A 22,725-nucleotide genomic window follows, 5' to 3' on the forward strand; every position below is an offset into this window, starting at 1 on the left:
ACAACTGATACTGCTGCATCCATGGCAAATAAAATGATGAGTGAAATGCCTTCATTTATAAAAACTAGTAAATGTAACCACAATTTTTGTTCTGTACCTGTGTTAAAAGTCACATCTACACAGCTTTCATTAAATGTGTACGATGGTCGAATAAATATAGCAAATGATCTGCAAGAATATATAAAGGACTCTGAAGAAAATTGCTCTTTCTGTGGAAATAAAAGAAGTATAACAGTGGAATCTACAACACATATAATTATCGAATTGAACTCGATTCCTTCAGGTAAATATTATTAGCTTGAACCAAAAAAAATTTATAAATATTTTATGTAATAAAATGCTTTTATTTAGATCTAGAAGCATCAACTAGCACGGGAAATATTGAGAGTGTTCCACTTCATTTAATAAAACAAAACTACGCACGTCCAATTACATCTAAATTAGATGATTTGGAAAAATTTGTAAAAGTTGGAGATAAAATATTCAAATTAAGAGGAGTAGTAAGTTTTTATGGTGGAGACAGGAGAGGATTGCGAAATGCCATGGGACACTATACAGCATCTGCTTTCAGAGAAAACTGTAAATGGGAAACATATGATGACACAAAAATCAAAGTCCAAAACACACGCTTATCGAGTGAAAATGATGTAGAATTATTGTTTTTTACGGTTTAATTATCATTACTTTTACAGTTGTATTTAATTTACAGATTGGTTTTTTTTTGATTTATTAGTTTATTTAAAAGGTTTTTAAAAGCAGAGAAGCATATGTAAAATTTAATTCAAGTTTATAATTTTCAGTTCATTTAAAAGATTTTATAACCAAATAATCTAATACTATTTATTATTATCTTTTTTTTTATTATGAAAATGTTTACTGTTAATTTTAAGATTGATCTCTACTATTTTTTAAATAGGTAACGTATTATTACAATCAGTTTTTGTCTAGATCTATAGGTTAGAATGGAATACAAATTTCCAAAATACGATTACAAATTCGTACAAATTATATTACAAATTTTTGTACCGGTTTTGAGTGTCTAAGATAAAAATCATGAATGCGGATGCTGGAGTAACGTTACGCTGGCATCCGAGATGAAAAAGTGTTTTTCCCCCATTTGGGGGGGTGTACAAATTTCCAAAATACGATTACAAATTCGTACAAATTATATTACAAATTTTTGTACCGGTTTTGAGTATTTATTCCAACCTGCGGATGCCAGCGTAACTAACCTATCACCGTCCCCTCAATATACTGATGACACCGATGCGCAACCACCACCGACCAAACCATGGGATATAACGCCGCGGACAATTATTCTCAACGTCTTTTTTCGATGGTGAATGTTCGCAGATAAATCCTACGCAGGCAACATATTGTGCACAAAATCGGGAATCCAAGCCGAACGTAATTATTATTTTGATAAAGTATTATTTTATTTCGATGATATATATTGATAAAGTATTATTTTGTTTAGCCTATCGATGTGAACGATGGACCTACATACCACGGATTTAATTCAGACAATTGTGCACAGTACTCCCCACGGTATACATCAACTCAATATATAGAACCAGCGAGACGACGGTCCGACGTCTTTCAACCACTCGCCTTACTTAGCCTTAACAAATTTTTATTTCACATTTTATTTTACTTTATATAATTTAAAAATGTTTAAATGCGATAAGTGTTCATCCGCGTTTACGCGTAAAGACAATTTGACTGCTCACCAACAATATCATGACGGTGTTCGTTTTCCGTGTACTGTTTGTGCGTTGATCTTCAGCTACAAATCTCATCTGAATAGATATATGAAAAACACGCATAGTATGTATACTTATTTATTTTTATTATTAATTTATATCTAATATTAATTTATTTCTAATATTTTTTCCAAGGCATTGTTCCGGCTCATCGTCAGCCTGCACCGATTGTTGTTCAACCCACTCGACCGAGTGTCATACAGTTCGCGCCTCGCGTCGCTCCACAGGGAGACATACAGATTGCCCCTCAAATTTTCGTCCCCGATATCCCGGCCGGTGGCTTGAACATGGTATCCGAGGACGAGATTTGCATGGCAGCTATGGACGAATTTGAAAATGAAAATTTCAAGACGATAATACAGGTTAGTTTTATTTTTAATATTATAGATGAGATATAATTTTCAAAGATTCGTATAAATCATAAATTTTATTTATATGCTGGTGGGTTGCACCGGTTTGGTAGATTTAATTTTAAACGATACATACAATTTTTATACTATTTAGGATAATTAGTTTTTCTTTAGATTTATTAGGGTTTTTTTTTTTTTAAGACTTATACAACTACGGGCGTAAACGGCAAACGAGTTTCCACAGCCAACTCCACATCAGCTGCTAAGGCGAAAAAAGCGCGCATGGATATGGTGAAGTCCCCCGGGTTAGTTGAAATTTCATCGTCAGTGGGTCGAAAAATCTTCTGGTATTTCGCAAAAAATTTGAATAATGTTAAAAATTATACCGACTTTCTACGTCCTCTTGCACCGGCTCTGTCAGACATGCTGAAAAATCACTCAATAAAATTTAGCTTGAAGCTGGAGGCTACGTATAACCGACCAAACGTACCTAATTCATCTGAAAATAGAGCGTTTAAAACATCAGCAGTTGAAGTTTTTTCGGGAAGTAATATTGCTGAGATTATTGAAAGGGCTTATATAAAGTTATTGGACGAGGAAGAAGCTTATACTAGCAGAGGAAGCGGGTTTACCCTGGAGTCTATAGATGGGCTATTGTTGGCCGTGTACAAATACACTCCGATGGGCAGGTCGTCATACATACCGCTGCCTGCGTATATCGATGGAAAACGGGGTACAATAAATCCTCAGAATGCAGACCAACAGTGCTTCAAGTGGGCTGTATTAGCCAAGCATGTGACAGGGGAAAATAAACTTCGTATCGGTGAGAATTATAGACAACACGAGGACAAATACAATTTCAATGGTATATCGTTCCCAACACCATTATCCGACGTTCAGAAATTCGAATATAATAACCCGACTGTCTCTGTGAATGTGTATGGGTTAGACAAAAAGTTCCAGCCACCGCGTAAATATCCGACGTACGAGGTGTACCCGCTACGTGTCGTTGATGAGGAGAAAGCCAGCCACTTTGATCTGTTGTTGGTAGCAGACGAAAGCGGATCGCATTACGTATATATAACGAATTTTTCGTGACTCATACGCTCTCAAAAGACTGGACATAAAGAGAGTGTCGTATTTTGCAAAAGGTGCTTTACCGGCGTTGACAATCGGAGATATAAATATAAATTGAATGGGCGTGAGGCGTTAACTCAACATAAGCTTATATGCGGTGCACATCAGCCAATATTACCGGTGATGCCGAAAGAAAGTGAGTGTTAGAAATTCGAGGCGTGGAAAAACACACAGAGACACCCCAAAGTAATTTATGCAGATTTCGAGACGATACTGATGAAGACGGATGAGAAGAAGGGGAGAAATACAAAAATAATGCACAGACATGAAGCGATGAGCTATGGACTCATTGTGAAGGCGAGCAATGACGTACCGACAGACCTATTAGCGAGACACGAGATACCAACAGAACCAATATTATATCGAGAAAGTGAGAGTCGACAAGACGTGACGAGGCATTTTGTCGAAACCGTGTCTGAAATAGCATTAAAGATAGAGAAATTATTGAAGACGAATATTCCGATAAATATGTCCGCAGACGACATACAAGTTCATGAAGCAGCGACGCACTGCAATCTATGCAAAAATCGAGTTTAGCCAACCTTCTATATCGTACTATATCGTAAGACAGCTGACCATTGCCATCTCACAGGAAAATACCGTCAAGTTCTCTGCAATGTATGCAACCAAAAACTACAAACACTCGTTTTTGTACCGTGCTACTTCCATAACTTGTCCAACTATGACACGCACCTGATAGTGACAGAACTTGGTCACGATACCCAAGCTATTACCGCGATACCGAATAGCGAGGAAAAATTTATATCGTTTTCCAAATATGTGTCAAATAAATACCCGTATGAGTACACGGATAGTTGGAGCAGGTTGGACGAGACGAGTTTACCGAGCAAGAGGAGTTTTTATAGCACGTTAAACAAGTCGGGGATAAAGGAAGATGAATACACGCACGCAAAGGAGGTCTGGGAGCACTTCAGCTGCAGGACGCTGGCTGAGTACAGTGATCTGTACTTGAAAATCGACGTGTTGCTGCTGGCGGACGTCTTTGAAAATTTTCGTGATGTGTGAATAAAGACATACAACTTGGACGCGGCGTATTATTTTACTGCACTAGGATTGAGTTTTGACGCGATGTTGAAGTTTACCGGGAAAAAGTTGGAGCTGTTGAGTGATTACGATATGTTATTAATGTATGAGAATGGTTTGTATATCAATATAATTTTAAAAAATGCGTGTATAATAATAATCTTGTATATTTTTCATAGGTATTTGTGGTGGATTAGTGTAGGCAAGCATGAGACATGCCAAAGCGAATAATATAAAGACCCCAGACTATGACGAAACTAAGAAGAAATTGAGGTTGATATACCAGGACTGTAAATATATTTATTTATTTATTCATTTTTCAAACTTAAACATTACAGGTAATAATCTTTATGGCTTGGCTATGAGTCGGTATATGCCATACGGTGACTTTAATTGGGTTGAATCCAACTTGAACGGACTGAGTGAGATGTCACCAACGTCAGACAAAGGGCGAGTATACAAAGTTGATGTCTCATACCCACAAAATTTACATGATAAGCATAATGACTGCCTATCCTGCCACAAAACGGTATACCACCAGGCTCAAAGGTGAAAAAATTGATGGCAGAAGAAAAATTATATTATACATTACCGGAACCTGCAGCAGGCAAATGAAAATGGGTTAATAGTTGAAAAAGTAAATATTTTTATTTTACAAGATTTAAATTAAATTTTTAACATTATTTCTTAATTTATAAGTACATAGAGTTTTAGAGTTTAGCCAGTCTGCATGGTTGGCAGATTATATTAACCTCAACACTGAGATGAGGCAGAAGGCGAAAAATGACTTTGAGAAAGACTTTTTCAAATTAATGAACAACGCTGTATTTGGTATGTTACTTTATTTAATCCAATTTAACTATTTCACCAACAGTTTCTTTTTTCAGGGAAGACTATGCAATCGAAAAGGAAGGAAATGAAGATGGAGTTGGTGTCGTGTGAGAGACGATTACAAAAACTTATTAATAAGACATTTAAACATGCTACCAACTATAGCGAAAACCTGAATGGCACTGGAAAACAAAATAATCAAATTTGATAAACCTATATATATATATATCGGTAAATCTACTTTTAATTTTCTATTTTACATTTATTAACATATTTTGTATAGGATTTGCAGTATTGGATATATCGAAAACGATGATGTACGATTATCACTACAATGTGATGCAGAAGCACTATGGTGATAATATCAAACTTATGTATACTGATACTGGTAAATATATTAAAACTGATTTAAAGTATAAACATAATATATTTATTATTATTATTCCAGATTCATTGGTATACCTTATTAAAACTGAAGATTTTTACAAAGACTTGATTGGGAATCCCAACTTGATGGATAGATTAGACACGGCGGACTTGCCTCCTATCCATCCGTGCTACACTACAGTTAGGAAGAAGGTGCCTGGGTTTTTCTCGGATGAATTAAAAGGACATACGATGACGGAGTTTTGTGCACTACGTGCAAAATCATACGCGTATAACATATATGCAGGAGAAGATGATGCGGTGAGAGATAAAGACGGTAAGTTCAAAGTTGCCGGTGAAAAGATCAATGCTAAGGGGGGTAAGGCAGCATGTGGTTAAAAACCACATAACGTTGAAGGACCATAGGAGGTGTTTGTTTGGCCAAGCTGGAGTGGAGGTGTACCGAGATAATGTATCGATTAGATCATTCAAACACCAGTTGATGACCATACGAACAAATAAATTGGCATACAACAACTACGATGACAAAAGAGTGGTGCTAGACGATAAAATACATACACTGGCTTACAGTCATTATAGTTTAGAGTAAGTTTTTAAATTATTTTATATTTTTCAAATTATTTTACTTATATTTATAATTTTATAGAGATGATAACGAGCAGATTGTTGATTGGCCAGATCATGAGATAGATGCTGATGGTCGTGAGTGGGATGACTTTGAGAAAGATTTAATGATATTACTTCTACGGGAATACATGACTAAATAATTAAAACTATATATATATTTCTAATTTGTAAATACCGTGTATATATTGTTATATATTTTTTAAATGTAATCTATAACCTTATATTATATTATGATAAACGTTATCACATATATGTTGCAATAAAAATAAAAAACAATGTTAAAATATAATTATGTTTATTGTTATATTTTTAAAAATTATTTACAAACCACTTTCTTAGTGCAAATATTTTATAAAATGTACATTGTTTAGGAATAAATTCCATATGGAAAATACCCATGTCACCCATGGTCATGTTTTTATCTAACTCTAACTTTGGCAAATATTTTCTAGTACTTTTAACAGTTCCACAGCAAAAAATACCTTTTGATTTCAAGTATGCCAAAAGTGGTACACTTGTAAAAAAATTATCAATGTACAGGTTATGTTTTTATGATGTAGTGGATTTGTTAAATCTTTGACTACTCGTCCTTCAAGATTTGTTTCGACAGAGTCACCTCTTTTACCCGTGTATAAATCGAAATTCCAAAGTTATCCATGTTTATCAGCTAACGACCATACCTTGTAACCTCTTTTAATTGGTTTATTCGGCATGTATTGCTTTAAAGTTGACCTCCCTTTGAACTTAATCATCGATTCATCGACTGCAATAATTTTGTGTGGGTAGTAATATTTTTGAATATTTTCTCGAATTTTTTTTAAAAAAGGTTGAACTTTGTACAATTTATCATAATCTGTTTCGCCCCTTTTTGCCATAACCTAGTTGTCATTTAAATGAAAAGATGAGAGTAACCAACCAAAACGATTTACAGTCATAAGAGAACTTATATAATCATCATGTATGTCCAAAGCTGTAGACCAATAATTTCTATAGCTTGGATCACGTTTTATACCCATTAAAATATTCATACCAAGAAAAGTCATTATTTCATTTGTATCTGTAGGAATATAATTTTTTCCAGTTTTCATCTTTATTTGGTATGCATACAAATTTGTTTGATACACTATTAACTCTATTATATCATTTGAAAATAATAATTCAGAAATTGAATATGGAGTGTATTCAGCTTCAATATCAATAATATTAGATGGACCATCGGCGCACGTAAATTCAGGGAGAGGATTTTGTGAAAAGTTATTATTTTTCGACCACGTCAGAGCAGTAAATTCAAAACTATTATTTGATGGTTCATTTTCATTATTATGTATCAATGTGATAATACATTGAATTATTTTCGACAATATTGTTTTCTAATTCAATAGTTTCTGTTGATTGATATTTTGTTGGGTCCTGATTGATTGGCGGAAATAAGGGGCGACGAATGTGACTATTAGAATGGTAATTATTTAAATATATTTGCCTTTGCGAATTGCGCGTTTTTATCGGACTAGGTAATAATAAAACGTTACCTTCATCTAGATTTAAAATTTCTACAAGTTCGTCGTCATTTTGATCCATTAAATCATCGGATAAATTGTTGTCCTACGTTACTTCAACATCTTTATTAGGTAAATAAGTTTTGTCGGCATCAGAATCATCGTAAGACGTAAAACTATCACTATCGGAAGGTAAATCTTCGAACAAACACTCGACAATATTATTTTCATTCATACGCGAGCTCATTGTAAGAAATTGACTATACGGCACAACGGGTTAAAATTTAAACACTGAAATATTATTTCGTCATGGCTAAAATAATGTCTTTTAACGGATTCTAATCAGCTTATATGAATTTTAATATGTTTGTATATTATCACGAGCGAGAACAAAATAGCGGCATAAAAATAAAATAATATTATTGTGAAGTACGTAACCGCATTTCTTCGCGATACGAATGACACGGGATTTCTAAATTGGTAATTTCATATGCTTGAATAAACATAATCGATTCATTCCTGAAGCTATTAATAAACAAGAGTGTAGAGTATTTAATAATAATGACAGATAAACATGATTTATTAAAAGAAATAATATATCAATGCTAATTAATATTGGTGGGTTATTTTTTGTACCACTATGCCACGTTTAGCAAATGGTATAATCATTTAAATGCTGAACCAGGGTTCACTAGTGAATCGTTGAAACTTTTAGAACTGAAAGTAAGGAATTCATCAGATCTTGTATTTGGCGCATTAATGATGGATGAAATGGCTATACGCCAACATCTTGAGTATGATAGAAGTACTGGCAATTTATGGTCGAGTTGAGATGGGAAGTGGAATAGATAATGACAGTTTAGAAGTAGCTAAAGAATGTTTAGTTTTTCTAGTTGTTTGTGTTAACAAAAATTGGAAATTGCCAATTGGTTACTTTTTAACACAGTGAACAAAAAGTAGGGCTTGTTCGGCATGCATTAAACGTGTTGTCTGGTATCAATATCATTAATTTAACATTTGATGGTTGTTCAACTAATATAACTGCTGCTAAGCTTTTAGGTTGTAACTTTACAATTGATGCATTCAATACTTCATTTGCTTCCGGATATGATGACTCGAAAATTGTAGCAATATTTGATCCTGCGCATAAATCATATTATGATAAGGTGGTGAGGAATGCGTTTGGTGAAAAGAAAATATTCTTGGATTATGAAAATAATGAAATTAATTTTGAATATATTCAACGCTTATGTTACTTACAGGAAAAGGAAGGATGTCATCTTGCCAATAAATTAAGAAAAAAACCATATACTATTTTTTAAACAGAAAATGAAGGTTAAACTGGCAACTCAACTATTAAGTTAGTCAGTGGCAGACGCACTTAAGTTTTGTAAAGATACTCTTAAACTTCATGAGTTTAATAATGCAGGTGCTATAATTTCATTTATTGAGTTGTTTAATAAGGGGTTTGATATATTAAATAGTAGATATATCAATTGCGTTGAATTCAAAAAAGCACTTTGCAATGAAAATATTGAAGAAATTAGATTGTTTACAAATCATTTCTGTACTTATATCAAAGGTCTTAAAATCTTAGAGAATGATAGTAATTTTATACCAGTACTCCAATCTAAACGTAAAACTGGCTTTATAGGTTTCATTGTTTCTTTAAATAGTTTATTGAAATTATACTCGACATTAATTGAATCTAATAAACTATCACATATTAAAGCTTATAAATTAAGTCAAGACCATCTAGAGTTATTTTTCTGTAGTGTTCGTGCCCATGGTGGGTTCAACAATAACCCAACAGTGAAACAGTTCCGCTCTGCCTATAGAAAACGAACCACTGACATGAAACAATTCAACACTGGAAATTGTATTCCCTTAGAGGATATTGACATTCTTCATTATTCAAGTTCTGATCCAGTCACAGTATAATAATAACAATTCAACTAATATAAATTCAAATAAAATTGAGGACGAAGAAAATTTACAAAATATAAATTCATTTATAATGGATCATGACTATATTGGGAGTCATAGTGATTATTCTTTTAGTTATTTTTCAAAACAAGTTATAGTTTTTATAGCTGGATTTGTAGTTCATAAACTTACTAACACACTTAAATATAATACCTGCAAGTATGCATTGTGTGCTACTGATAAAGTATATTTTTTAAACTCTCTTATTACCTTAAAAAATAAAGTTGGTGATAGAGGTGGTTTAATTTATCCAAGTGACAGTGTCATAAATATTTGTTTCAAAACTGAAAAAGTATTAAAAAATTTAACTACAGGATTTAATCAGTCAATAAATTACAAATTCAGTCAGAAGTCTTAACCCATTTTGTATACAACTCCAACTTATTTGCATCATTAAAACTCACAACAATGAAACAAGAAGTCCATTAACTGATCACATAACTTAAATAATAATAATATAAATTACAGGAAACAATTACGCTAACTCAAAGAGTAAAATTACAGACATGTAGTGGATCATTAAGACAATCATCAACTTTATATATTTTGTGTATGAGTATTCAAACATAAGTCAGGTGCATTTTTTATAATTATGTTTTTGGTAAATTACCCCAAATAATAATTTTACTCAATATTATGTATATTAAATAATTCATAGTCTTTGTATATGAGTCGTATAGGTAATTTAGATATTTAACAGACCGCTACTTTTGTGTCTTTGTCCGAGAGCTTGGAGGTAAATAAATTTTGAATTGTATATTTTTGGTTACGTACTTTCCATTTATTAGTATTATTCTATAAATTATTTTTGTATGCAAATGAAATTACCAAATTTATTTGCTGTCAAGGCTGTCCTAAAAACGCTGAAACGACAACGACGGCCCCACGGCGATGTATAGCCAATATAGCGCGTACAGCTGAATGCCCGAGAGGTGAACGACCTCGCGACGGCGGCGATTGCGAACTGGACGATATATATGTATATATACATAAGTATACGCATCTCGGATACCAGCAGGTTCGACGACGCGTAGATAGGGCGTCGAAGGTATGTGCAGCATTCACGTGTGTCGTATAATAATTAATATAGTTCACAAATAAATAACTGCGGATTTACGACTGGCTTCGTAAAAGCCGACAGTACAACCACGTGGCGATGGTTGATTCAATCGCATAATTGTGAGGAACAATAACGTGGTGACTTATTCCGCACCAATTCAACGACGGGCGTTGATTCCTAGATTCGAACTCTGAATGGAGCAACGCCAAAGACAAGTCGCCAGAGGCCGACCGCGACAACACTTGACAGTATAATGAGAAGCATTCGCGGCGAAAACGCAAGACCATGATCGGAGTGTGTTCGACAAGCTTGGTTGACGGCAAAAGACAACCGACCGGCTATCACGGCGACGTTGATGATCGCGGACGTCAAAAGCACTGTGATAGAGTGGGGGGACGTAAAAGTTCACGGAGATTGTATTTTCCGTGCGTACGGGAACCGGTCGCCGACGGTGGGAATTTGAACACGAACAGCAGTTTCAAACAAACATTATCTGTGAAATATCGTTTTTATTTATTTTATATCACTTTTACGATAAGATTTCTTGTTGTTTCAAATTCTACTATTTTTGAACTTAAATAACATTTTTTTTAGTTACTACAGTAAAACCTCTCTATAACGGAATCGCTTGGGACCAACAATTTTTCCGTTATAAAGAGTTTTCCGTCTTAGAGAGGTAAAAAAAATGTTTCAAGAATTTATGTATGTGTACGTATGTATTAAAAAAAATTATATTTTAGGTAAATACCTCGTAAAACGTAAATTTATACAATAAGATTATTATACATATATGACTTAATATTTAAATTTGTTTTGTGTATAATACTAAAAAAAAATGAAAGTAATGTTTGTACCTTTTTTATAATTAAGAAAAATAGTTTTTATTATTTGATTGCTTTCTGTGTTTAAGAGCAGCACGTTCAGCACATTCTCGGGCTTTTGTTGTAAGTTCTAATAGATTTGTACTTGAAATGGTGGCTGAAAACCTTTGTAATTCTTCTAAGTATGAGATTGCAGTTTTAAAATCTTTTATTTTTGGCTCATCGTTATATGTATATACATACATATAGTTTATACTTATGTAAGTGTATGTAATTTATCTTTAAATTATTCTATTTTCCGTTTAACAGAGGGTATTTTTACTAATTGGATTACGAACATTTTCCGTTTCCGTTTTGTAGAGGTTCCGTCTTAAAGAGTTCAATTTTATATATTGTTTGAACCGGGACTATTGACATTTTCCGTTATAAGGAGGATTCCGTCTAACAGAGGGTCCGTTATAAAGAGGTTTTACTGTATATGTGTATATCGATTATTTATATCCTGTGCCCCATAGACATAATATATTATATTATGTCAATATATTATGTCTATGCTGTGCCTATATTATTTATATTGAATTGTTTTATAATTATTATATCATATTCCACACTGCGCTTAATATTACTGTATTTCATATATTTTATATTGAACCGTGAATCCTCACGTTATTGACACAACACTTCTTATATTTAGTCATCCCGGAAAAATGCTAGTCAATAGCTAGAGACGCAAGTACGCAACAAAAACTTTGGCTGTGAAATATCGTTTTTATTTTTTAGATATCGTATCCACTCAGACCCGTACACTTATAAAAAATTTGCGGCCCTGCATACCCGTGTCCAATTTACCAATGGGTCGGGAAAGGCTTAATTCAGGGCTGACCCATGCAAGGCTCTAGTCTGTGTATGCGAGACAGTCTCGACGTAAATCATTGTAATTATTATACTAATACCAAGAATCGAGATAGGTAATAGAAACTTTACGTCGACTTAACTGAATAATATTATTGTTATTGTGTACATCGCTGTCTCTACAGGCAATGTCCTGGAAGTGTACAGAGAATAGAGAAGAAAACCCAGAAATTATCAAGTGAAAATACTATAAATTAATTTAAAAATAATCACGTTGGTATAATCAATGGTATAATAGATACAGAGAATATTCGTGATCGGCTCGTTTCCAAAAGCACCATGCGATAACGCAGCCGGTTTGCTGCCAGTTGTGTATTTGTGTTGTGATCGTGCCGTTTTCGCTGCCGTCGCGCGTGTAGTTTTCGTCCAAACGGATGTCTCGGTGTATAACACGTGTCGTTGATGTTGGATTGCGGCTTACAAGCGATCTCTATAATTATGTCGTCTGTGTTGTTTTTCTTTAATATAATATGTCAGATTATACGGTGCAGTGGCTTGCTTAATATACACGCGCGCAGGCGTGTTGTGCGGACATTTTATTATAATATTTTGATAATAAAACGCACGCGTGTGCGGATGGTACGTAAAGTGTAATACAAACGGTCGTAACTCGTAAGCACAGTGGCGTGGTGAGAATATTTCGAGCTATAAGCAAACAATGACCCACTTACTGTATAATATCTAAAACTGTATGCTAATTTAGAATTTTCATTAAAGGACATACGTCGTCAATAATTTAATATAAAAAAATACTATGTTAATTAACCATCATTTATCCATACAAACTTTAATTTTTTGAGCTCAACATAAATAGGTCTAAGCAATTGCATTAGGCAAATGTCGTTTACCACGCCACTGCGTAAGTATTCGTATCGACAAGCGCCGTCTGGCAAGTGCCGTAGTGCGCCGATCGTTGTTTTTTTTTATTTATTAATTTTATCGTATTAAAATACACGTGGGTGCGGAATGCGATTTGTTATGCACGGGTACTTCTGGCTATTTTATATTATAATGTAATATACGGCTATTGCAGCAGCGTAATGTATTAAAACGGTCTACGTGCAGCTGTATAGTATCCACTGCGGGCGGCGGGTCAGCCAGGCGGCAGCGGTCAAGGTAACGTTGTACATATTAACTATTGATAAACGAAATTTTATATTATAATTTGCTTATTATTCTTATAATTGATGATATTGCTTATATTATTGCCGAAACGGCGTATGTTTTCTTTATATTGAATTTTATTTAATATAGTATCATTGGTTATATATGATTATTAACCTATATAGAATTATATTATGACAGTGCTTAGAGAGTGTTTAGAGTACCTATAGCTAGTATAGGAGTAACGTCTTTATATATGCTCTCAGCATTGAAATCATAATATCCTATGCCTGTTTTTGCTGTGAAAATCTTAGGACTGATCCCTACTCCTATGAACTACACTAGATCACTTTTTGAAAAATAAGCTTGTGCCGTAAACTAGATTTGTTCTACAAAAAATAACTATTTGTTAAATAAATAATGTTAACATATTGCAATAATTATAACATAAGTATTATAATTAAGATAAATATATAATTAACTTTGGTCTTTAGACCGATAACATCTGGTTCATTAATGGTGCATATTTTTTCACTATATTCAATATTTCTTTGAAATCAATAGCATCCAATATAATATTTCTTTCAATAGACATTAGCATAAATGCTTCAAGATGGTTTTGATTTAAACTATTTTAAGCTCGCTCTTTTACACTTAACCTTTGTAACAGAGAGTGTTAAGACAAATTTATCTGCAGCATACAAGTTACAATATGTAGGTGAATGCATATTTAATAGGTATATTAAATGTAGACATATTGTGCAAGATTTTGAACTACGATTATCATTGGTAGTTTTTGATGATTTTCCACACCATAAAAAAGACAAAGATTTTATCAAAACATATAACTAAATTTAAAAACAGCATATTTTAATACATTTTACTTTTAACTTCTGAGTCCATTTTATCACAATCTAGTGAAAAGTAGTAATAGTCACACTCTTGGTTATATTTAAATGTATCATCATCATAATTATACATTCTTAAAGTATTTAAATGCAGAGACTTTGCAATGTTGTCATTTATTCATATTATTAACTAACACCAGCCAAAATATCTAAATTACTAGACTGTAAATATGTTGATGTATGTCTGATGGAATCGAAAACATTAAAGAGTTAAATGAGCTATTAAAAATACTTTTAGCGAAATTTATCAATAGAATCAAAATTAAAATAACAATGTTATTAATTACCTTCATAATCATGGCTCTGAATTAAAACAAAGGTAAAAGTTACGATAAGATGAAAATTTTGTATACATGGTTGGCACAACTTGAACTATATTCATAGTACATTTTTAACCCTAGAATAAGGTTAGTAATCTATTTGCCTTTATTTCTAACCATTCGTCAATATGACGAATACTATAAATATTATGAACATTTAACCATTTTTAATTGTTTTTTTTTCAATGAATCAAAAATATAATTTATAAAAAACACAATAATTAAACTTTTGGATAACTTTATTGTAAATAATATTAATAAAAAAACATTTTTCCTCATTTTTAAAATGTAAAATCGTAAACATAAATTATAACTTTATAAAGGTTTAAAATAATTATATAAGTGTAGGTAATATACAGGTTATTTAACATTACAAATTGGACAAGTTACTATTTGATGTTCTCCACAAATATGTTTTTTACATGTTGCACATTGAGTTTTTGTCATTCGCCTTTTTTTATAGTTACAAAAAGTGCAAATTTTTCTTTTGTTGATTGATGTTTCCTCTTCTGTTTCTTGAGATTGTAGTTGAACTGTGTCTTTTATTCCTAAACTATCTTCAATATGTTTCTTCAAATTTGTCGGCAATGTGGGAATAGAAAGTCTTGATCTCATCCAATCTTCACATAGTTGTTCTTGTAAACGTATCATGAATTGAAAACGAGACAAGGGTTTCGAGCCTGAAGTATTATTTTTGCAAAAATTATGTAAATAAATAACATATGCATTAATTGAAGCTATATTAAACATGTTATAGAAAATACATAATGGCCAACGTTGTATTTTTCTGCCAGTACATCTAGTATGCACTGACATTAAAAGTATAAGTTTTGTACGCTTAGATATGCCAACCATGATGCTTATTTGACGACTGAAAGTTCATTAACCGTTGAAAAAGGATTGCAATGACAGGTAACCGAAAAAACCGTTAAAATCAAATTTCAAATAAAACAAAAGATGTACCGATGACGAAAGTTCCGTGGAAATTAGGAGTTCTTGGAAGAATGTTAAAAACTATTTGACATCATACATCGATGACGATTTCTATCAAAGATTTCCTTCCGTGAATTTCCTCGACACCTGGTCCCTATCAACCCGGCCTCTATGTATAACTTAGAATACATAGAGATGTTGGTTTGTATTATGATAATAGTAACATAATGTGGAGGTTTCGAAGTCGACAAATCCAAATTACTGCCGTCCGGGAGGTATATGTATAGATTGGTACACACATTACAACTATACAGTATTTCTACTTTGAACAGTCACCAAAACTCCAATTTTTGTACCACCTTCATAAAAAGCATATGTATATATTCGTACACACGTCAGCTATTAGGTGTAAAAGTTTCAAAATTAACATCTAAGAATTACGGCTTCCAGGACTTATAACTGGAAAAATGATTATTTTGGTTGCAAGTCGTATGTACTTGCCTTCGGACAGTCGTAGTAAATCGAATTTTGTACTTAGAGCTCTGCAAATGGTATGGTTGCATTCGGGGGCACCTAAGCTACCTTGGCTTAGTATTGAAAAAATTCCCAAGTGTCTATAACGGCCGTCCGGCAGGTAAGTACGCGATTTTTCGCTGGATTACAACCAAAATAATCATTTTTCCAGTTATAAGCCCTGGACGCCTTAATTCTTAGATGTTCATTTTGAAACTTTTACACCTAATAGCTGACGTGTGTACGAATATATACATATGCTTTTTATGAAGGTGGTACAAAAATTGGAGTTTTGGTGACTGTTCAAAGTAGAAATACTGTATAGTTGTAATGTGCTCTATCCACCCTGTACAGAACATATCTGTTTTTCATCATATCGTAACTACTCGCCTTTAAACAGTCGTAGTAACTCGAGTTTTGTACTTAGAGCTCTGCAAATGGTATGGTTGTATCAGGGGGGGGGATCTAAGCTATATGGTATTTGTATTGAAAAAATCCCAAGTGTTTCACAAAGTTTCCAAACTTACGATATATCATACAGTTGCCGCATGATGCCAGTACATCGGACTTGCTGAGGTAATCAGATCCTCATCGCTAAACAGTTCAAATGTTTTCCCTAAAAACGTATTCACAAGGTAGCCGACACGCTTCCCTTTCCAGGAATGGGATATAATATACATAAAATTATAAAATTTTTGATATAATATTGATGATTAAAATGAGCGTATATCGCCTTCAGTCACACCGTGTGTTAAAATGTTGCTGTAGCCTTTCTTCATAATCCTTAATTTTCCTCCTTTGACACGCCAGTGGTCTACTTTTAATAATCTTAATCTTAATCATTGTGCATTGGTGGTCTAATGATGTATTCACCCGGCAACAGCTAAACGCCCTTTGGAAAATCGTATAAAATCAACCCTTCGACCGATCGTCCTGAAACTTTCACACATCGTAGTAAGTACCCCGAGCTACCATTCCTGTGATTTTGGTGAGTCTGCATCAAATATCACGGAGACGGTCATCTCATTTGACATTGTTGGTCTACCGCGGGACTCACCCGGCAAATTACAATCTCCTTTCCAAAAATCATATAAAATCAAACCTTCGACCGATCGTCCTGAAACTTTCACACATCGTAGCAAGTACCCTGGGCTACCGTCCCTGCAAGTTTGGTGAGTCTGCATCAAATATCACGGAGACGGCGTTCTCATTGCCCCCCCCCCCCGCCACCGTAATCGGGATTGTATTTGCACTTGAAATTTTCAATTTTTTTCAATTTTTTAAAAAATTATATAAAATAGACTAAAAACTAAAAAAACAAACAACATTATAATATTGAATAATACTATATTTTATTTAATTACTTTGGAACAATATTTTTGTTTTCTTGATTCTACATTTTTCATCTGTAATAAATTGAAAATAACTTCTTTTACGTTCTTTTTCTGCCCTTTCAGCCTGACTGAAATATGACTGCTGGTTTTTTCTAGAATTAAAATAAATATGTATATATATATAATATTAATATATATAAATGAGTTTGTAAGACTGAGATAACAAATTATTATGGTATGGTTACATACCTATAATAGTGGCCGTCACGTCATGGATAACCTTTATGAAATGTATGGTTACAAATAATAAAGGTCTATCCATGACGATGACGACCTCTGTTTGTAAAACTTCATCTGCCAAAGACATGTTTTCGAATTTTTTCAAAACTTCATTATTATCCATTTTCTGATTTACAATTTTAGAAATTATATAATTATATAATTTCCTGAATTTAATTATGATAAAGACACCGTCTACTGTCTAGACTCATTAAATGACACTCATTTACTATTCTATGAACTCCAGTTATTAAATCAAAATGCATATTTTCAATAAATGTTATTTTTAAACATATGTAATTTTGCTCAAAATATAATCAAATATAATAATATTACGTATCGTGGCACTTGAACTAATTATTATTAAACATTTTAAAATCGATTTTTTTGTGGGAAAAGATATTTAATTTCATAGTTTATATATTATATTAATTATTTAAACATTTGAACATTTATTTTATTTCTAATTGTACGGGTATTTCTTTACATCAATTCTACACAACCTAGTCTATCAGAAAAATACAACTTCATAAAGTTTAGGTGAAAAATAAAGGAAAATTAGGCTTCTATTTATTATCTAATCTGTGGGTTATAAAAAAAAAAAAAAAAAAATTGCAAAAATCATATTGCCCTCGTAACCATTCGACAAGTCACGAGTAAAGATCATCGGTTACAACTTTTTTACTGACGCAGCGACGGTGCACACGCCACCACGCCAGAGCTGCGTCCCTCACCGGAATTTAATTAATACTGGTATTTAAGAAGCCATTCAGGTAATCGGAATTCGACCGTACAAAAATGTTTTCGTATTTCCCATTTCCTCAGCTCTTGTTAGTCGTAGAAAATAATTCGTTCTATCAGGAAAAATTAACCTCATAGACTTGGAAAAAATATTTAAGTTTTTAGAGCGTTATGTTCAAAAAATGTAGCGAAAATTACGGTTTATATGTAAAATCTACCGGTTTTTTATGTTCGAAAAATTCACCTCATTAATTCGGTTTTAGGATTGATGGAAGTTTTCCAACAGTAATATATCAATGAGAATACCATTATGAACAATAAAAAAAAAAAAATCAGATCGATAAGTGCAATATTAAAGAAATTAGGATTTCATAGATTTTTGAAAAACGTCCGGGCTGCTTACATATAGCTGCGAATACGTTATTTCTTAACTTTGCGGACTATATGTTCACCAAAATCACAGGAATGGTAGCTCGGGGTACTTACTACGATGTGTGTAAGTTTCAGGACGATCGATCGAAGGGTTGATTTTATACGATTTTTAGAACAGGAGAACACAGATTTACCGCAAGATTGCAATGCAACCCGGCGGTAAATGTTATACTTACTTGCCGGACGGCCGTTATATGGACTTGCCGTTTTCAAAAACACTACAGGCCGATAGTAAATGCACTACAGCAGGATGCTGGATGTTGTGGTGCAGGAGGATGCTGGATGCTGTGGTACATCAGGATGCTGGATGCTGTGGTACAGCAGGATGTTGTTGGTCTGCCGCTGTATTCAACCGGCAACAGCTAAACGCCATTTAGAAAATCGTCATTGCATTGCAATCTGGAGGTAAATCAGGAGTTCACCAGTTCAAAAAATCGTATAAAATCAGTCTTTGGACTTGGAGCTTTGTAAGTGATATGAGTGCATTCCTGAGTGCATTTACTATCGTTCTGTAGTGTTTTTGTATACATCAAGTCCAAACAACGACGGTCCGGCAGGTCAGTATTACATTTATATTATAACAGTTTAGCTGTTGCCGGGTGAGTACATCATTAGACCACAAATTAACATGGATAATAGCCTATTATATTAATAGTAATCTAATGGTGCAAGTCTCATTTCAATCGCACAAGTAGTCAATTATTAATTAATTTGTATACGATCGATAGTCACTGTAGATTGCGCTGCAAAAATATTTTCCCTCCAATTTGGTTTTGTATTCGATAATTTTATTTGTTTTATTGTTTTGCAGTTTCAAAAATGTGTTCTACTAGCCAACGAGCAGAATTAATTGTCGAGATTGCTAGGGGTAGTTGTGTTGCAGCGACAGTTAATAAAGCTCCACAACCCCCTTATAACCCGACCACACCACGATTTGTTGATTGTCAGTATTTCATCCTTTTCATTTATATTTTATTTAGTTTAATTAATTATGTTATAATGAAGTGTATAACTTTTATAAAATCTTTAATAATGTTGTTTTGTTGTTTTTCTTATCTATTTTAAGTTACATATATAATGACTCAAATATTTGTTTTGTGTTCATCAATTAGCTTCTAAAATTAAGTCACTAGAAACATAATATAAGTATAAAATAATTTGTACACTTTCCATCCAGTTGAATAAAACAGACATAAAATACCTACTATTGTACTTTTATTGTAATTACAAAAGTTGGCAAGCTTGCAAACATGATAATTCTGAGTACTGATTATTGCGCATTTGCCACGATTATAATAAACATGTTATGCGTCGGTTGTGGATTTGTATGACGCAAACGCAGTCAGAAATTGTTACGGTGATATAGTTCGGCTATTTCACAAAACCAGTTGTTCACCAAAATTGCAGGTATGGTAGGTCGGGGTACTTGCTACGATCTGTGAAAGTTTCAAAACGATCGGTCAAAGGGTTGATTTTATACGATTTTCTAAAGGGCGTTTAGCTGTTGCCGGGAGAATCTCGCGGTAGACCAACAATGCACAATAAGATCACCGTCACCGTGATATTTGTAGTGGGTTCACCAAAATCACAGGTATGGTAGCTCGGGGGACTTACTACGATTTTTGGAATTTTTTAAAAGACGATTATATGTAATTTAGCATAAAATGTACTGTACGCGTATGCTGATCGCTGTACCACCAATGCACAATGAGATCGCCGTCTCCGAGATATTTGTAGTAGGTTCACCAAAATCACAGGAATGGTAGCTCGGGGTACTTACTACGATGTGTGTAAGTTTCAAAACGATCGGTCAAAGGGTTCCCTGTGTGCAATATATTGTATCAGAGAAGTAAATGAGATGTTATATTACGATATGCGATGTTTCTTTTTACTACCCATTTACATACATGTGATGTTCTAGAGATGCCAAACGCCACGTTGAAGGATATCACATTTGAGAAGTTAAAATTGAATATCTATAGAACATCTCACATTGAACGTATCTTAGTAGTCTATTTAAAGATGTAACAATGCAATATCGCATTAACATCTCAAAAGACATACCTAGGGATTTCACATTTTTTTATCTATGAGATGTCCAATGTTTATAATATATTATAAAAAATATTATAATATTTCCAATAACATTCATAACATATTGTCTTAGAATGATATGTTGGGTATAAAAGGCTTTGGAAAATTGGAAATAATAATTAAATATGATTTAACACAGTTCATATAGTAGGTACAAAATATTTATTTTGAAAAGTTATGCCTACATAATATTTACAAAAATGATAACAATAAGAGGAATTAATACATTTTATTCTGCATAGTGTATACAATAAGTTCAATCTATGTTGGGTATTAAAAGCTTTAAAAAATTAAAAATAATAATTAAATATGATTTAACACAGATAAATTCAATACAGTTACATAGTATAAAATATTTATTATGAAAAATGACTTATACTATGTTTAAAAGAATTTTGACATTTAGAGTAGGTAATAAATATGTTTTATTCTGTATGAAGTAAATTCAAAGCTACAGCTTGATTTTCTGATGTATGGAAAAACAAACACTTATATTTTAAATTTGATAATTCAACTAAACATTTTGGAATTTTAATTTCAGTATTTACCAGAAAGTTTCCAATTAAAAGTGATGAGATTGGGCTATTAAACATAGGAGATAAATTTTCATATTTAGTAGCCTCAAGCATTATATGACCAGATGAGTCTTTAATTATTTTATCAATAGAAACAATAGCACAACAATTAAATAAAAAAAAATATTTATCACGTTCTTTAGTAGAACTAACTTTGAAGTTTTTTAGTAAAACTTGTTCATATAATGTAGCGGTTATATCTTGGTGAGTTGAATAGTTAAAATCGATTTCCTTTTTAAGTATAGGGTATTTAATATTATTTTCTAAGTACATATTTTGTTCGAGAATTCGGTTGTATACGTCTTGAAGAGGGTATTTAGAACTGTGAACAGTTTTTTTTATAATTTGTAAAAAATTTTCAAATTTAAATGCACTAAAATTATCAAGTGGACCATGAATCTTAACAAAATTAGCTATGTGTACAAGACCATGAACATTATATGTAACATATTCATTTCCATAATGTTCAGGATACTCAGTGACAAATTTTCTTAATAAATTATTTGCCAAGTCATTATAGATTAAACAAGTTTCAACAGATATTAGTATTTTAATAGCACAATGTAAAAGTAAAAAATGGTTATACAGGGATGATTTTAATCTACATTTTAATAAAATTGGACCAGTATATAACAAAAAAGTACGGTATTCAGTTGCCTTCCAAAATTCTAGTTCATCTAATGATCTGGGCAATCTACTGAACTCAGATGGAAAATGTGGTTGAAAATTTACTTGTTCAGTTGAAATTTGATGTTCAAGATCAGTATTCAAAAATTGTACAGGTTTTTGGCCACTTTTCCAAAAATATAATAATCTTTTCATTACTCCTTGGCAAACATTATGCATATAATCTAATACAAAAACTGAAGTCATATCGATAGGAAATACTTCAAATGGACAAGAACATTTGTGATAAGAATCATCACTTTTTGAGCGAAAAGATTCATTAGTTCTTAATTGAGAGTCAATACCCAAAAAAGACATTCTTCTGTTAATAAATTCTCCCTCTTCTAGGCACGAGTTGCAACTATGATATGCGTTAAAATATTTTACATTTAAAACAAAAGCTTTAGCTGGT

The 22,725-nt window shown here is 32.7% G+C and overlaps 3 protein-coding genes and 2 pseudogenes across 3 annotated transcripts; 4 read left to right on the plus strand and 1 right to left on the minus strand.

Annotated features, from left to right (window-relative positions):
• The first annotated feature begins 36 nt into the window (after window positions 1-36).
• Window positions 37-793, plus strand: LOC132928019 (uncharacterized). Its single transcript, XM_060992576.1, has 2 exons — window positions 37-283; window positions 352-793. Exons 1-2 carry the CDS (start codon window positions 37-39, stop codon window positions 672-674), a joined length of 570 nt encoding a protein of 189 aa, XP_060848559.1. The 3' UTR covers window positions 675-793.
• Window positions 794-1,670: 877 nt separating this feature from the next.
• Window positions 1,671-4,178, plus strand: LOC132924767 (uncharacterized; annotated as a pseudogene).
• Window positions 4,179-4,655: 477 nt separating this feature from the next.
• On the plus strand, window positions 4,656-5,333 carry LOC132924768 (uncharacterized; annotated as a pseudogene).
• Window positions 5,334-5,422: 89 nt separating this feature from the next.
• LOC132927301 (uncharacterized) lies at window positions 5,423-6,321 on the plus strand. The gene is given in 4 exon segments (XM_060991813.1): window positions 5,423-5,513; window positions 5,574-5,866; window positions 5,868-6,097; window positions 6,159-6,321. Coding segments are annotated over 4 exon segments (720 nt in total). The 5' UTR covers window positions 5,423-5,437; the 3' UTR covers window positions 6,280-6,321.
• Window positions 6,322-21,497: 15,176 nt separating this feature from the next.
• Window positions 21,498-22,631, minus strand: LOC132924769 (uncharacterized). The gene has a single exon (XM_060989215.1). It carries the CDS (start codon window positions 22,629-22,631, stop codon window positions 21,498-21,500), a length of 1,134 nt encoding a protein of 377 aa, XP_060845198.1.
• Between the last annotated feature and the right edge of the window lie 94 nt (window positions 22,632-22,725).

The sequence above is a fragment of the Rhopalosiphum padi genome, chromosome 3, assembly GCF_020882245.1.
Source record: "Rhopalosiphum padi isolate XX-2018 chromosome 3, ASM2088224v1, whole genome shotgun sequence".
NCBI classification, from domain to species: Eukaryota; Metazoa; Arthropoda; class Insecta; order Hemiptera; family Aphididae; genus Rhopalosiphum; species Rhopalosiphum padi.

Excerpts from the sequence above, each read along its gene's own strand:
- LOC132924769 (XM_060989215.1), bottom strand. The coding sequence starts at position 22,631 with ATGTCTTTTTTGGGTATTGACTCTCAATTAAGAACTAATGAATCTTTT.
- LOC132928019 (XM_060992576.1), top strand. The coding sequence starts at position 37 with ATGAGTGAAATGCCTTCATTTATAAAAACTAGTAAATGTAACCACAAT. Across the intron at positions 284-351 it reads ATTGAACTCGATTCCTTCAG|ATCTAGAAGCATCAACTAGC; the intron begins GTAAATATTATT and ends GCTTTTATTTAG.